Source organism: Sphaerodactylus townsendi, linkage group LG07 (assembly GCF_021028975.2).
Source record: "Sphaerodactylus townsendi isolate TG3544 linkage group LG07, MPM_Stown_v2.3, whole genome shotgun sequence".
NCBI lineage: Eukaryota > Metazoa > Chordata > Lepidosauria > Squamata > Sphaerodactylidae > Sphaerodactylus > Sphaerodactylus townsendi.
Genome location: NC_059431.1, coordinates 70,114,208 through 70,129,179, shown reverse-complemented (window position 1 = coordinate 70,129,179; position 14,972 = coordinate 70,114,208). Strand labels below are relative to the sequence as shown.

At 45.0% G+C, this 14,972-nt stretch overlaps 1 protein-coding gene across 1 annotated transcript in view; it reads left to right on the top strand.

The window, feature by feature from the left end:
• NTRK2 (neurotrophic receptor tyrosine kinase 2) overlaps positions 1 to 14,972 on the top strand; it is a 215,377-nt gene that overhangs the window by 168,785 nt on the left and 31,620 nt on the right. Inside the window, exons 14-15 of the mRNA XM_048504371.1 lie at positions 11,367 to 11,500; positions 12,634 to 12,806. Coding sequence (XP_048360328.1) covers positions 11,367 to 11,500; positions 12,634 to 12,806 — 307 coding nt within the window. The remainder of the gene's footprint in view (positions 1 to 11,366; positions 11,501 to 12,633; positions 12,807 to 14,972) is intronic.

Sequence of the window (14,972 nt, the reverse complement as noted above, 5' to 3'; positions counted from 1 at the left end):
TAACCCTGAAAATGGAAACAATTTACATGGAAGGCCCTCGTACACATGCTTTGCACCCTTCGATAGTCTGCCTCAATTTGTGCTTTGGAAAGGAGCCATTCAGAAGTGAAGTGCACAGTCCCTAAATCACAGCAAACTAAAAAGGTTTACAAAAGGGTGCAGGCTACAATGAAAATAAAATCGGGATGGGGAGAATAAAGTTTGGGGAAAATTTCCTGAAACTTCTGATTTTTGAATTGCAGCCTCTGGTTAAAGTTTGAGCGACATGTGTATGTGTAGTGGCTTTTAGGCACTAGCGATTAGATGCTAAATTGATATGAACGATCAGTTGTAACATTTCATTTTTGGCAACCACATACACATGTTGCTCAAACTTTAACCAAACTTTAATGCTGTTGAGGTTTTAATCAAAAAGTTGAGAGCAAATGTAAAAAAAAATCCAAGCATATAAAAAGAAGGAATGCAGACACGGGACGGTGGGTAAAGAAGGAGAGAGGAATGAATAGACAGTTGAGAGGAAAGTGTGAGAGAGATGGAGAGGAGAAGGAGAGAGGGAGAGTGAGGAGATGCACCACAGGCCATCCTCACAAGCAACTCAAGTGGGCCCAGCCTGCGCCAGACCATGATGGTGGTCCTGCCTGCCTGTCAACCAGCAGCCCACAGGTTAACTACAGGGTTAGCCCTTTGGTTCTGCAAACTCTCCAGCTGTGCCAGGAGCAAGACAGGCAGAAGACCACTCAGGAAAGGGAAGGAGGACAATACCATTGGCCACACCCAGCCAGGTGGAAGAGGGGGAACTCCACAGCCTTGTAGAACTCAAGGTAACTTACAATGTAAACAAAACAAAATAATCCTAAAATACACAATTTAAAAACTCAAGGAGGACTCCCAGTAAATAAAAATTAGATCAGTCAAAAGCAGTTCTTAATAAAACTGTCTTCAGCAGCCTCCTGAAGATTGAACGTGAGAGGGCCAGACGCACCTTCCTTGGAAGGTTGTTCCATAATCATTGGGCTCCCAGAAAAAGACCCTCTTTCATGTGCCCACCAGATAAGGATTTTTTATGTTCCCAGTAGCTGGTACCAACTAGCAGTCTAGCCACAGAATTCTGCACAGTAGTAGTAGTAGTCGTCATCCTAATGCATTTCAAAACAGTTACATTCCTCAGTGTTCACCAGTCATAGATTTTACAAATGAACCATTCCTTAGACAACTTTTTTCTCACCTAACGTCATACCAAATACTATACTTCTGAAGTTGTTTGTTTAGTTACTGGCATTTCAAGCTGAGCCCTTGAAATGATTCCTCCTTGAAGGCTGGGATTTGAATGTGTGAACTGACTGAAGTGATAGCAATCAAGAATTGTGCATACCTACGTGAATAGGCATGCAGTCCAAAAGAAGCATGTGAAATGAAAACATGAAAGTAACAACTTGATAATAATGAACATTTTTAAAAAATAGCAATGGAAGAAACACATGTAGCGTGTCTGAAGAGAGCCAGGATATGTTCAATTCCATCAAAAATGGGAAGATTCAGTTAGAAGTGAATGGTAAAAGAGAGAAGCAAACATGATTCGTGGTGACATTCCTGATCAAATATTTATACCTGTGTTCTAGTTAGCACTGCAATAGTAAGATTTTCTGTCTAGAAATGTGTAACAATCTCTAGTGCCAAATGAGCGGGCACACACCTAAGGCTCCTCAGGACATCCTGTCAGTCATACTCTAATTGCCACCACTAGAGTTTATTAACAGCTCTGTGAGGGGATTTTTGCTTTTCCCTCCAAAATTGACTGTCCTTACCAGGCTGGATTGGGGCACTCTTAAATGACTCCTGAGGCTTATTAACAGGCAAACAAAGATGAAACATTTATTTATAGATTTACAAGAAAATAAGTTACAGAAATAATTAAACTATTCTTTTTCTGTGGCAGGAATACTTTACTAAACACTTTAGCTGTTTCAAATATTCTCTTATAGTTTCCAAACAGTTCTCTGACTCAGTTTTAACAGTCTTACTAAACTGTTAAACAGGGAAAATCTTTTGTTCACAAAACTTGACAGATACTTAAACATCCAACCCCTCTTACTAAAAGAGAGGCACACTAGTCTTACCAGAGCAAGCTCTGGAGCATTCCACCTGGAAATCCACTCCTGATCCTGTTAGTTAAATAACACACACCCTCAGAGACTTCACTGTCCCATATCTAAGTGCTTTCTCCCCAGACACCTACAAACAAACCCTCTGTGTGATTCAAGTATTGCCCTTGTGATAATGTTTCCCTTGGCTCAGGTTTCACATTCAGCCTGGCCTTTCTAGTCCTTAACCAAAAACCAGCTATCCAGCCTCTTGACAACCAAAGCTCTCTCCCTTTCCTTTTTCCCTTCTTCTCAGGAACACCCACTCTCTGGCTTTTTAAACAACTGCAGTAGCCAATCAGGTGGAGCTCAAGTTAACTCTTTAAATTCTTTCTGCTCTGACAGAACTGCATTTTAAAATTAACCCTTAATCTGCAGTCCATCACAAGATACTAATTCAGTCTCCTTTTATTCACAAAATTTGCATTGCCACCTTAAGACTCTGCTAAGGTTGGCAATATTAAACTTAAAGCCTAGGACCTAGGTTCTCATTGTGTGTGATGAGATTCTGCTAAGCACTTATAGGACACCTGGAGGGCACTGTGTTCCCAGATGGGATGGAAGTCTAATGCTGTGGAGCCTTTCCTATTGTGTGTATTGAATGTACACTTGCAGAAATCCCTTTCTGATTTCTGTTAGATTAGTGGGGGTGTCTTTTTCCCAACTGCTCACAGTATGTGCTTTTTGAAAGAGCTTGGAGATGTACTTGGATTAGTATCCCAATATATTGATCCTGGTGCACATGTGCACATAGCCTGAACACCAGCATGGTGTATAATAACTAGACTGATGGACCCAGAAGGAGAGCTAGATTAATCTCGCCCAGCTACAAAGCTTTCTTGAGTGACCTCGTGACAATCACAGTCTCTCAGTCTAACCTATCTCACAGGGTAAGACAATGCTGAATGAAGTTTGTTCTGACCATTCCTGACCCTTCCCTTCCTGTGTTTTTTAATTGCCCATTATCCACGCATGCCCTTATTCAACAGCTCTTGCATCTGCCGGAAGATTGGAACTGTGCCTTTCTGTGAATACCAACCAGCTTTGGATGCTTGCCTGGTGCCCACTTTTCAATCAACACTGGACAGTGTGTGAGGAGGTGAAGCTGTGGGGGGAGGGAAAAATGTGTATAAGAATTCTCCTGATTGTTCACCCCTCCTTTCAGATGCATCGGAACAAAATGTTCAAGCCTGTGCCCATCTTCCTCTGCTTCCCATGCTATGGGAAGCTGTGAGCAACTTCATTATAGTGTGATAAATCAGCCAATAAACTTGCATGCATTGTACTGCGGAAGTGTTTGGGCAGCTCCTGTTCCTTAGTGACAGCTGCTTGGCTCAGAACATAGTAATTATCAGCTCATAAAGGGAGAACATTAAAATGAGAATGTACACATAGATGCAGGCAGGTCAGTAGCATCATAGCAAGGATGGAACTTGACTGACTGTCTGACCACAAAGTTTAGCCTCATATGAAACAGCTGACTGAATCTGCCCTGTGCAGTTTCAGGTAGAAGAAGAGTTAGATTTATATCCCCTTTCTCTCCTGTAGGAGACTCAAAGGGGCTTACAAACTCCTTTCCCTTCCTCCCTCACAACAAACACCCCGTGAGGTAGATGGGGCTGAGAGAGCTCAGAAGAACTGTGGCTAGCCAAAGTCACCGAGCTGGCGTGTGTTGGAGTGTACATGCTAATCTGAATTCCCCAGATGAGCCTCCACAGCTCAGGCGGCAGAGCGGGGAATCAAACCTGGTTCCTCCAGATTAGAGTATACCTGCTCTTAACTACTATGCCACTGCTGCTCCTTGTATATAAAAGGTAGTTCTCTGATCCTGAATCCCAAACCAGTCCTCAGCAGGTGGCAGCATCACTGCTAGCTACAGAGTCTGCCCTCAGTGGGTCCCTAATGGTAATCTAAAAAGTCTGACACTGACAGCCCCTTATACATGTTCACTTAGAAGTAAATTCTAATACATCCTAAGAAAGTAGCAGCACATGGATTTGCAGACCCAGTTTTTCTCATACACTGGCTGCCTAGTGGAAGCAGTGAACATTGGTATGTTAAGTCCAGTAGTACCTCAAAGAGCAACCAAATTTTCCATGTATAACCTTTTGTGAGTCAAAACTCACTTTGTGAGCTGCAAAACTGCCTATAACAAAGTGAACTCTGGCTCTCAAAAATGTACATCATGGAAAATGTTGCTGGTCTTTAAAGGACTACTAGACTCAATTATTGTTTTCCTGCTATAGACTAAAATGGCTACCTACCTGGCATTTTCACGCCATCTATGCAAGTGAATTTCACATGAAGGCAAACAAAGGCAAGCAGAGATGCAGCTGATCATCACCATGGCCTTCCCTAATGCCTCTCCTACAGTCTCCAGCATTGACAGACAAAAGGGCAGAGAGAGAGAGAAAAACCCCTCCTCAAGGAAAAAACCCCTGTGTATAAAAGAAAATGTTTAAAAGGAAGTAGCCAGTTTATTTGGCACACGTTCTTTTGACAATATAGCTTGTCTTGTCTTAGTCCTCTCCCCCTTCTTCTTTGTACCACAGAGCAAGAGTGTAAATCATATTTGCTAGAATGAAATATCTTCTTTATCCCAGTTGTTGCATGAAGCAGACAGAGTAAGTGGCAGTTTAATTTAAGAGGAGCAAGTGATGAGAGCCAGAAAGTAGCTTGGGTTTAATTAAAAGGGGAGGACATAGTTTGTCTTCTCGGGTATTTGATTCCCCCCTCCTTCCTTTTCTGTGCAATGCAATAAAGGAGAGCACTGGTTAAAGAAATAAAAAACAGAAGAGACAAAAGAAAAAAAACATGGTCTGTTTTTCAGGCTTTCCCTCTTTTTACAATCTATTTTTTGAAACAGCAGTGTTCAGAATCATTTTCTATACGACTCAGTCAGCTCTAAAGAGAAGAGACGTTTCGGGATAATTGATTACCTCAATCCCATCAGAAATGAAGGTTCCCTGCCCAGCATTTCAAATCTAATCCATGATCCCATTTTATTTTATTTTCATTTATAATTGCTGAAAAAGGTAGCCATTACAAAACATTACAGTTGCTTTCATTTCATCACATTTTTGAAGGGATTTGTTGCAGTCTCTCCACAGTGCAGATATCTATATAAATATATTTATATATGTTGACTAAATGTCATGATTCCCCTCCCCCACTTTATGGCCAAAATCATGGAGTTGAACGAGAGTACTAAGAAATTCCTAGTTCTTGTTACAGACCTGCAATGCCTAGGAAGGACTCTTATTGAGACAGTGTGACTGTCAGCATAAAATTGTAGTACAGATTTTTCTTTAGGATACAGCTATTTAATTGCAGTGCTTCCATACACACAGGCACACATTTCTACCTATATAAAAGGCAAGGCATATTGGCGACGATTCACTTTTCAAAGAGCTGCGCAGGTGTGTAAGCAAAAAGTGTAGGTTGGGATGATGTATAATGTAAATGGACAAGGCCCACCAACTGCTGCCATTTATAATTAAGGCAAGGCATATTGGGAACAACTCACTTTTTAAGAACTGTGTAGGTGCACATGTGGAAAGAGTCCACATCTCTTGCCTTAGGAGCATCAGCATCCTGCAAACGCTTCAGCACGTTGAATTTTAATGTTTCGTGAACAATGACAGAAATGACCGACAGCAGTTTTCTAAGAGCCATTGTATTTTTTTACACAACAGGTTTTATTTCTAGTACAGTCATAAATTGCAAGGTATTAGTCTCTTAACATGTTCAGTTTGTGTGACATAAAACATGTGTAGCAAGCAGAGTGGCATCACAGTGATGAACTCTGCCATTTACCTACACCCATCCATTGTGCAAGTGTACACAAACAGAGATCTCTCTACATAAACAGGATTTTCAAAAAATCACATTTGTACTGTTCAGAGCTTCCATTAATGCACATAGGTCAGGACTGGAGGTGCTGCTGCAGTGCTTCATTATCCTCAATTAATTTCTTATTCCTGACGATGGATGGATGGATGGATGGATGGATGGATGGATGGATGGATGGATGGATGGATGGATGGATGGATGGATGGATGGATGGATGGATGGATGGATGGATTCCACCCCCCCCCCCCCCCCCCCTGCCCACCCCCCCCCCCCCCCCCCCCCCTCCCCCCCCTCTCCCCCCCCCCCCCCACCCCCCCCCCCCCCCCCCCCCCCCCCCCCCCCCCCCCCCCCCCCCCCCCCCGCCCACCACCCACCCTCCCCCCACCCCCCCCCCCCCCCCCTCCACCCCCCCCCCCCCCCACCCCCCCCCCCCCCCACCCCCCCCCCCCCCCCCCCCCCCCCCCCCCAAACGCCCCTCCCCCCCACCACCCCCCCCCCCCCCCACCCCCCCCCCCCCCACACCCCCTCCCCCCCAACCCCCCCCCCCCCCCCACCCCCCCCCCCCCCAAACCCGCCCCCCCCCCCCACCCCCCCCCCCCCCCCCCCCCCCCCCCCCCCACCCCCCCCCCCCACACCTGGTCTGTTAAGGCATTTGCAATCTCAGATCAAAGAGGATCAAGATTGGTAGCCATAAATCGACTTCTCCTCCATAAATCTGTCCAAGCCCCTTTTAAAGCTATCCAGGTTAGTGGCCATCACCACCTCCTGTGGCAGCATATTCCAAACACCACCCACCCCCAAACTGGACACAGTACTCCAAGTGCGGTCGCACCACTGCTTTATATAAGGGCATGACAATCTTTGCAGTTTTATTATCAATTCCTTTTCTAATGATCCCCAGCATAGAGTTTGCCTTTTTCACAGCTGCCATGCATTGAGTTGACATTCCCATGGAACTATCAACTAAGACGCCTAAATCCCTTTCCTGGTCTGTGACTGATAGCACTGACCCCTGTAGCGTGTATGTGAAGTTTGGATTTTTTGCCCCTATGTGCATCACTTTACATTTTGCTACATTGAACTGCATTTGCCATTTCTGAGCCCACTCATCTAATTTATCAAGGTCCGCTTGGAGCTCTTCACAATCCTTTGTGGTTCTCACCACCCTACATAATTTGGTATCATCCGCAAACTTGGCCACCACGCTACCCACCCCTATGTGCATGGTTCAATATCCAGCAAGGGACAAACATGCACAGTGTTAGATTAGGCCATTTCTTTCTGTTTTACAAGTCTGGAGATCCTCATTTCTGGAGACGCAGCAAAACCTAAGGGTCTAACTACATGTTACAAAATGCTTGAAATGTCTGGGTCACCACAAAGGCTTTCAATCAGATGTTCATTTCAAATCTCTTATAGGAGTACAGTTCCCAGACTCCCAGGGGACCAGGGGAAGATTAGGCCCATGGTTAATGGGGCCCATACCATTTTTTATGACTGAAATTGCCCCCTCTACAGACATTTGAGGTTGAGAAAATGGAATCAAGAAAGATTTAAGCACACTCTTCCCATTACCATAGTCCTGATATGAACTGTCCACACACACACACACACACACACACACACACACACACACACACACACTGAGTTCCCAGTTGGGAACTTGCAACTTACATCTAATTCCAGTTCCTCATCATGGAAATTAGCATGATCTGAGGACTTTGTAACATGTCCTTAAGCCCCAAGACTAATAGTTTTTTTAAAGAAACGTTGAAAAATTGTCTAGTATAGTCTGATCAGGTTATAGGCCAGGGGTCTGCAACCTGCGGCTCTCCAGATGTCCATGGACTATAAATCCCATCAGCATGGCCAATTGGCCATGCTGGCAGGGGCTGATGGGAATTGTAGTCCATGAACATCTGGAGAGCCGCAGGTTGCAGACCCCTGCACTATGGGAAGACTAAAACTCAAAATGTTTTCTGGAGAAGGGTAGGCAAATATTCACATAGTTATTGGTTTTAAAGGTCATCGCATCTGTCCCCCAAATAAACCAGATAGTATATAAAAAGAGACACACCATATACCTACGCATGCAGAGAAAGATGTGTTTGAGGGGGGAAATGTTGAATCAAATTTATTTTTACTTTCATTATGTTTGGAGGGAGCTTGTTTGGAGGGGACCCCCTGGGGCAGAGTGGGTTCCCTGCTCAGCGGAGCGAGACCCGGTGGCACAGAGCAGGACGCCGCTGCCAGAAGGCAGAAGGCCACCAGAAGGCAGCCGCCTTCTCCCTGGGGCAGAGGGGGTTTCCTGCTCTCCCGCAGCACGAGAGCCAGTAGCACAGAGCAGGGTGCCTCCGCCATTCCACCTCTGCCTCAGGGAGAAGGCAGTCTCCTTCTCCCTGGGGCAGAGGGGCTTCCCTGATTGGTACCCCCCCGCGGCGCCCCCCCCACTTTCTTTAGCAAATTGAGCAGGCTGGAGAAGAGTCTCCTGGGAAATGTAGTTCCCACCAGGTCGTTTGCAGCCTGGAAGGGAACACAGGCAGGCTTTTTTCTGAAGCCTGCTCTGTTTGGTAAAGTAAGTGTGGGGAAGGGGCGGCGGGGGAGGGGTCAGGGATCGGGGGAATTTTCTGCCCCCACGTGACCCAAAGCTGTGCGCCTGGTGCATGGCACACTCCCCCGGCCCCCTGGCAGCTCTGCCACTGACTCACGTATAAGTCGAGGGGGGCATTTTTCAGCCTAAAAAAGGGCTGAAAAACTCGACTTATAGGCGAGTATATTTGGTATCCTCTTTGGAAAAGGCAATCTGATGGCAAATAATTGCTATAGTGCAACAAAAGCACAACATCCAGCCTTGCAGAGTTAGCATGGTGTAGTGGTTTGGAGTGGTGGATTCTAATCTGGAGAACCAGGTTTGATTCCCCACTCTACATGAGTGGTGAACTCTTACCTGGTGAACTGGATTTATTTTCTCACTCATAAGTATGAAGCCTCCTGGGTGATCTTGAAGTAGTCACAGTTCTTCAGAACTCTCTCAGCCCTACCTACCTTACAAGGTGTCTGTTGTGAACAGGAGAAAGGTGTCAGGCCTGGATCTCTCCTGGACCTGACATCAAAGGGCTGGAGCCAAGGTCGGACTTGTACTTGCTGATATCTGTGACCTGAGGGCCCTTTCTGTTTTCTATGGCTTTGCTTGTAACTAGTGAAATATGGAAACCTCCCCCCATCCCCCAATTTTCTGGAGAAGGGAGTGAGTTCTAACACTGGCCTTGTGCAAACACATAACAATACCGTCTTCACACTATCCTTTTCTTATGCAGGGTATAGTGGGAACCGGTGGGAGGGGGGGGGGACACCTGAATGGGCAATGTTTGAAGATATATACCTGCTGCAAAAGCTTGAGTGCCAGCTCTGGCTTTCTGCAGGTAAGGTCCTGGCACAGTTCAATAAAGCTCTTGAACCATTCCTGAGTTTCAATTATTGACTGGAGTAACAGACCCTTACAAAAGGTAGGTGTTTGTAAGCCACAATGAGGCTCCTTAAAGGAGAGAAAGGCAGGGTTCATATCCAAACTCTCCTTCGTTTCTTTTGCTAAACATGAAGAGCATTTATACAGTGTGTATAGAGGGGAAAAGGACTGTCGCCTCTGATTCTAATCACTACCCCCCCCCCAAGCCATATCCACACTTCTAACTGAACAGCAGAGAGCCTAGGCAAGTGTACATGGACAGGATCTGTGCAGCTTTCCCAGGCATGCAAAAGAGCCTATGTGCATACAATTATACATGTGCAGATGTTTGGCTGAAGCTATGAATGGTGGGAATAGAGCCAGTACTTCCCCTCTGTACATGTACACACTTTTGAATGCCTGTGCAGCCCTTCGGGTGTTCTACCACCTCTCTGTTTCTTTGTTCAGGCCAGAGCTGAAGAATTCTGAGAACCCACATTGATTATTTTTTTTGTCCTGGTTGGAATATTGTGAACAGAGTGCAGGCTAAAGGCTACATTGTAGACTTCATAGCAACAGCTTTCAATGGAGATGATAATTCTGAGCATAAAGGTGTGAGTTTGTCTTCATTGCAAGATATCCCTATTACCTTTAGGACCATTTTGGTTTAGGTGGTTTCAAGAAGCTGCTCTTGTGGAAGGATTGAAAATTGGAGAAGGAAGCAGTCAAATGAAGGGGGAGGAGGATTCTAGGAACTGGGAGCAGTCTGGAATAATACATGGGCTCAGCTTAGGAAAGTAAAAAAGGGAAGCACAAGAAGCCAAGATGTAATGTATGCAAGCACTTAGGCTTATCAGTCAGTGGAATGTTCCAAGGCCAAAGAATTAATTTAGAACTCCATGGGATTGGCTCTGAGAAGTACACAGCATTATAAAGCCTGAGAACCAGGAGTTCTGAAAGAGAAGAAAGAGTTCTGTTTTGAGAGCCAGAGTGAACTGTAGCTCTGAATCAGCTTGGTTCTCTGGAAGCAGAGGGCCAGTTCAGAGTGGGCTGTGCTTCTCTGAATTAAGGTCCAGGAAGAGCAGAATATGTACCAGAGTTAAACATAACACAGTAACACTGATCAATCACACTGGTGGCTTGGTTATTTTTTTTCTCTGAGGAGAACCCCACTCAGATATGAATCAGTGACGTTTCTGAGAGAAGGGGAGTTTTATAGGCTGAATTGGAGCTTCATCATGGAGAACGAAATCCTTTTATGATTTATACTGTCTAAGGGAGAGTTTTTCTTAGTGTTAAGTGTCCAAAGAACTATATGTGTATAGTACTTACCTGAAGGTAAAAAGTAAGATTTTTAGGAAAAGGGCTGGGTAGCCAAACAGAACTCCATAACAACTATATTGAAGTAACAGATTTATTTTGTCTAGTGTCAAAGTGACAGTATCATCAGGAAGACACAAAGATAGTGTCCTGCCTGTAAAAAAGTTATCAAACAAAATCTTGCATAATGGGAGTAAGTAGCATTTTGGCAAAGTGAGTTTCTAAATCCAGGACAAAATCTATTAGGGGATTTTGCAAAGATGATTTAGAGGCCATAATGTAGTGGCCAACATCAATAACCCATCTGTATTTGGAGACATTATGCATTTGGCTGTTTGACAGGTCATCATTTTGTTACTACAGCAACAGCTCCATCACATAAATAATCTGGTTCTCAGAAATCAAAAGCATGTATTCATTTTGCCATCTTTCCAGACTAAATGTATCAGAACTTAGGTTTGCATTCCCTCCCCCTTGAACAATAGAGCAGCTCACTCACCCCCGATATCTTCTCCAAAGGACATTTTATTAGGGGGGAGGGTGTTTCAGTGTTGAAAAAGACATGAGGTCCCTTTTACTGTCCAAATGGAACTCTCTCTGGCATACAGATATGGTACCCAAACAGCTTTCTCCTTACAAATTTATTCAGTTTCATAACACGTGGGGCTTTCACACTTTGATACTGGGGCAGCCATTGAACTACAAGATTGCTAAAATGCAGAGCTCTCTTGGAGGAGAAAGGGTAACCATGTGAGTGAATGCATTAGTTACCCAAATTAGTGGGGTCTGTTCCCTTTTGGTAAGGGAATTAGCAATGTGAGGGACCAGTCTTTGGGTTCTCCACCAGTTTATAAGGTGTTTTTGCCATTCAGAAATGTGCAGTAAACCAGAATTTAAGTGATGTTTGACTATTTTATAAAAGAGCAAAGATAATAAAAAGTACACACACAGTTTTGCAAAACAGAGAGAGAGAGAGAGAGAGAGAGCATTTCAAGGAGCCTAGTATTTAGACAGAGGTGAAAAAATAGGTTTGGAATAGTACAGATCATTGCTGGGCTGGTGATATTCACCAGTTTCAGGAGAAGAAGGTCTGAGGAAGCATTGGATGCAGAGAGAGGGATTACATTGGGCACAATGGAACCAAGCCAAGGGCAACTCAGGTTCAAAGGGCAAGGGGCCATCATTTGGGAGAATGAGATATAGGAAAATTTGACCTTCTGGTGATGCCAAGAGAGGTAATCTTCCTGGGCAAAGCATAGTTCTGTTCTCAGGAAAGAACAAAATTTTGGAAATTGGCTCAAATGAATCAGAGACAGGTGTGGCTTTCCCAAGACTGTGGTTTTTGTTGTCCAGATTGTGTTGTTCACTACTATGCAGCAAACTTGATTAGGGAGTGGGGTGGAACGAACTTGATTAGCGAATAGGGTAGAGACGCATGTGGAGAGAAGAGTCTCCCCATTAGTATCAAAGTGCGGAATTAAGATTTGGCACCCATCTTAGTCTGAACTGTTCATTTCACCAATAGAGAAGTGACTGGTGGGGCACATTTCAGAAACTGGTTGCTCTGCCTTGCCATGGGCTTGTATGCCAACAAGAACAGCAATTTGGGGGGAATGTTATTCAGTGTTTCAAGAAGAGATCTTTTTCTTCCCAACAGTAAAACTGTTCAGCAGCACTTAAGAGGGAAAGGGTGTGGGGAGAATGATACTCGGAATTATAACACGTACTAGGAAGTATAACAGATAAAAACACAAAAAAAATCGATATAGTGTATCTAATTGTATGATTTTGTTCATGAGACAAAAAGGTACAAGTTCTGAAAATGCATATTACCTTTCATTTTGTTTCATTTCACTGTTTCTTCCTTTTTTGTAGACATTAAAAGATGCTAGCGATAATGCCCGCAAAGACTTCCACCGAGAAGCAGAACTACTAACTAACTTACAGCATGAACACATTGTGAAGTTCTATGGAGTATGTGTGGAGGGGGATCCTCTCATCATGGTCTTTGAATACATGAAGCATGGGGACCTCAACAAATTCCTCAGGTAAGTTCACAAAATAGGTCTGCTTACTATACATAACAGCGAGAATGCAGAGCTTAACAATAAAGGAAAGGCATTTCATTGTACTGTAATATATGGGGTGGTTGTTTCTAAAGTAGAATAAAAATATTTTAAATAAGTGAAATAAATTGAGAAAGTTGATTGACAGTTTAAAAGCCGTGGAAAACTTACAGATTAAAAGCTGCAATTTTAGACCTGTTTAGCATTGCTCTCAAGGTGTATAAAATACAACATGAGATTGATGCTATGAGGAGAGAGCCATGTGTTCATTGGGTCTTCTTAACAGGGTCTTTGGTTGTCTGTTTCTGGATGGCCCTTGTGGTTTCTTCCAACTCTACGATTCCAAATGTTTGCATACTGCTCATAGCTATTATTTGTATCTAGTGGTGGGATTCTAATTTTTTAACAACTGGTTCAGGGGCTCCTGCTGTGTGCCCCCCCACTACATTCCCCTCCCCCCGCCCACTTATCTGGCTGCTGCACCCCCCTTTTCAAAACATGTTGGGCCAGGGGGAGGCGAGGGAAGGCGGCGGCAGCTTGGCACAAAGGAGCTGCACGCCTGGGCTGGAGTCCTATTGGAGGTTGCCCAGGCCTCTTGACCTCTGCCCTAACCCGAGAAGGTCACAGCGGTGCAGCCGGGAGACCTAGGAAACCTCCAGCAGGACCCCAGCCTGCAGTCCTGGCACGCGGCCTGCTGGAGGTTGCCCAGGCCTCCCAGCACACCGCTGTGGCCTTCTTGGGCTAGGGTAGTGGCTTGAAGGCCTGGGCAACCTACTTGGGGAAGGAAACCCCATCCACACACACACACACACACACACACACACACACACACACACACACACACACACCCAGGGCTCGCATCTGGTAGCCTGAAGACCAAGTCCCTTGACTGGGAGCTGGCTGGGGCTTCCTCATCGCACAGAGGCTGCCTGGCTGGCAGGGGGACGAGGTGAGGATCCTCGCCTCCCAGCCAGCCAGGTGGCCTCTGAGGGCAGGAAAGAAGCCCAGTCACCAGCCCTTGGCTGAGAACTGGCAGAGGCTTCTTCCCCGTGCAGAGGATCCTCGCCTCCCAGCCAGCTGGGCAGCCTCTGTGGGAAGGAACCCCCAGCCAGCCACGGCCAGTTCAGCAAATTAGCTATCAATTTAGCTACTGGTTCTAGCGAACCAATCTGAACCAACTGAATCCACCTCTGTTTGTATCCACACAAACTTTTTTTACCCCTATTTTTGCAAGGTACTGGTTGTGCATGCAAAATCTACATGCATACTGCTTATATTCCCTGTAAATAAGCTCCGATGTAGAGGTTGGAGTAGACATTACATATGAAATTGTTTTGTAAAAAGGCTTATTGAGAAATATTAGATACTAGAATGCATGGCAATTGTGCCTCAAAGAATATGATAGCTTCCCCAAAATCTGGACAATCTCAACTGTCTTTTTAAAACAGTAGCATATTTCATATTCTCACTGATTCAGAGCAACAGTGTAGTGCTGTACTGAATTACTCCAGTTGAAGCCCACATAATTCCAGTAAATTTAGGCTGGTGTAACTCTGTAACTCTGTATAGGATTGCGCTATGAAGTCTTAATTGTGGTTTGATCAGTTATCCAGTGTTTGTCCCAGGTAGGCCTCTGCGGTCGGCAGAGGCCAATTTATTGACGATTCCCGTCCCCTCTATGATGCGGCTGGCCTCCACCCGGGCCAGGGCTTTTATGGCCCTGGCCCCTGCCTGGTGGAACACACTTCCATCTGATGTGCAGGCCCTGCGGGACCTCGGTGAATTCCGCAGGGCATGTAAAACCATACTGTTCCACCGGGTTTTTGGGGAGGCCGGCCACAGATTCCCTCCCCAGGACGCCCCCATGCTGAGTGCTATAACGCCTTTGGCACAACGCCCCCTCCCGACCTTCAGATCACCACCATTTTATATTGACTATGGATTGCTGCTGTGTTTTTATAGAATTGAATTATGAATTTTGAAGTTATTATGTACTGTTGTATTTGCATTTGCTGTACACCCTTCAGGGGTGGGCAATTCCCAAATCTAACAATCTAACAAACAAACAAACAAGCAAATAAAGGTTTAGTAGTCAGGCTGGGGCTAAATGGGCTTCCAAGATTTTGATAATCTGGGACTGAGAGACAT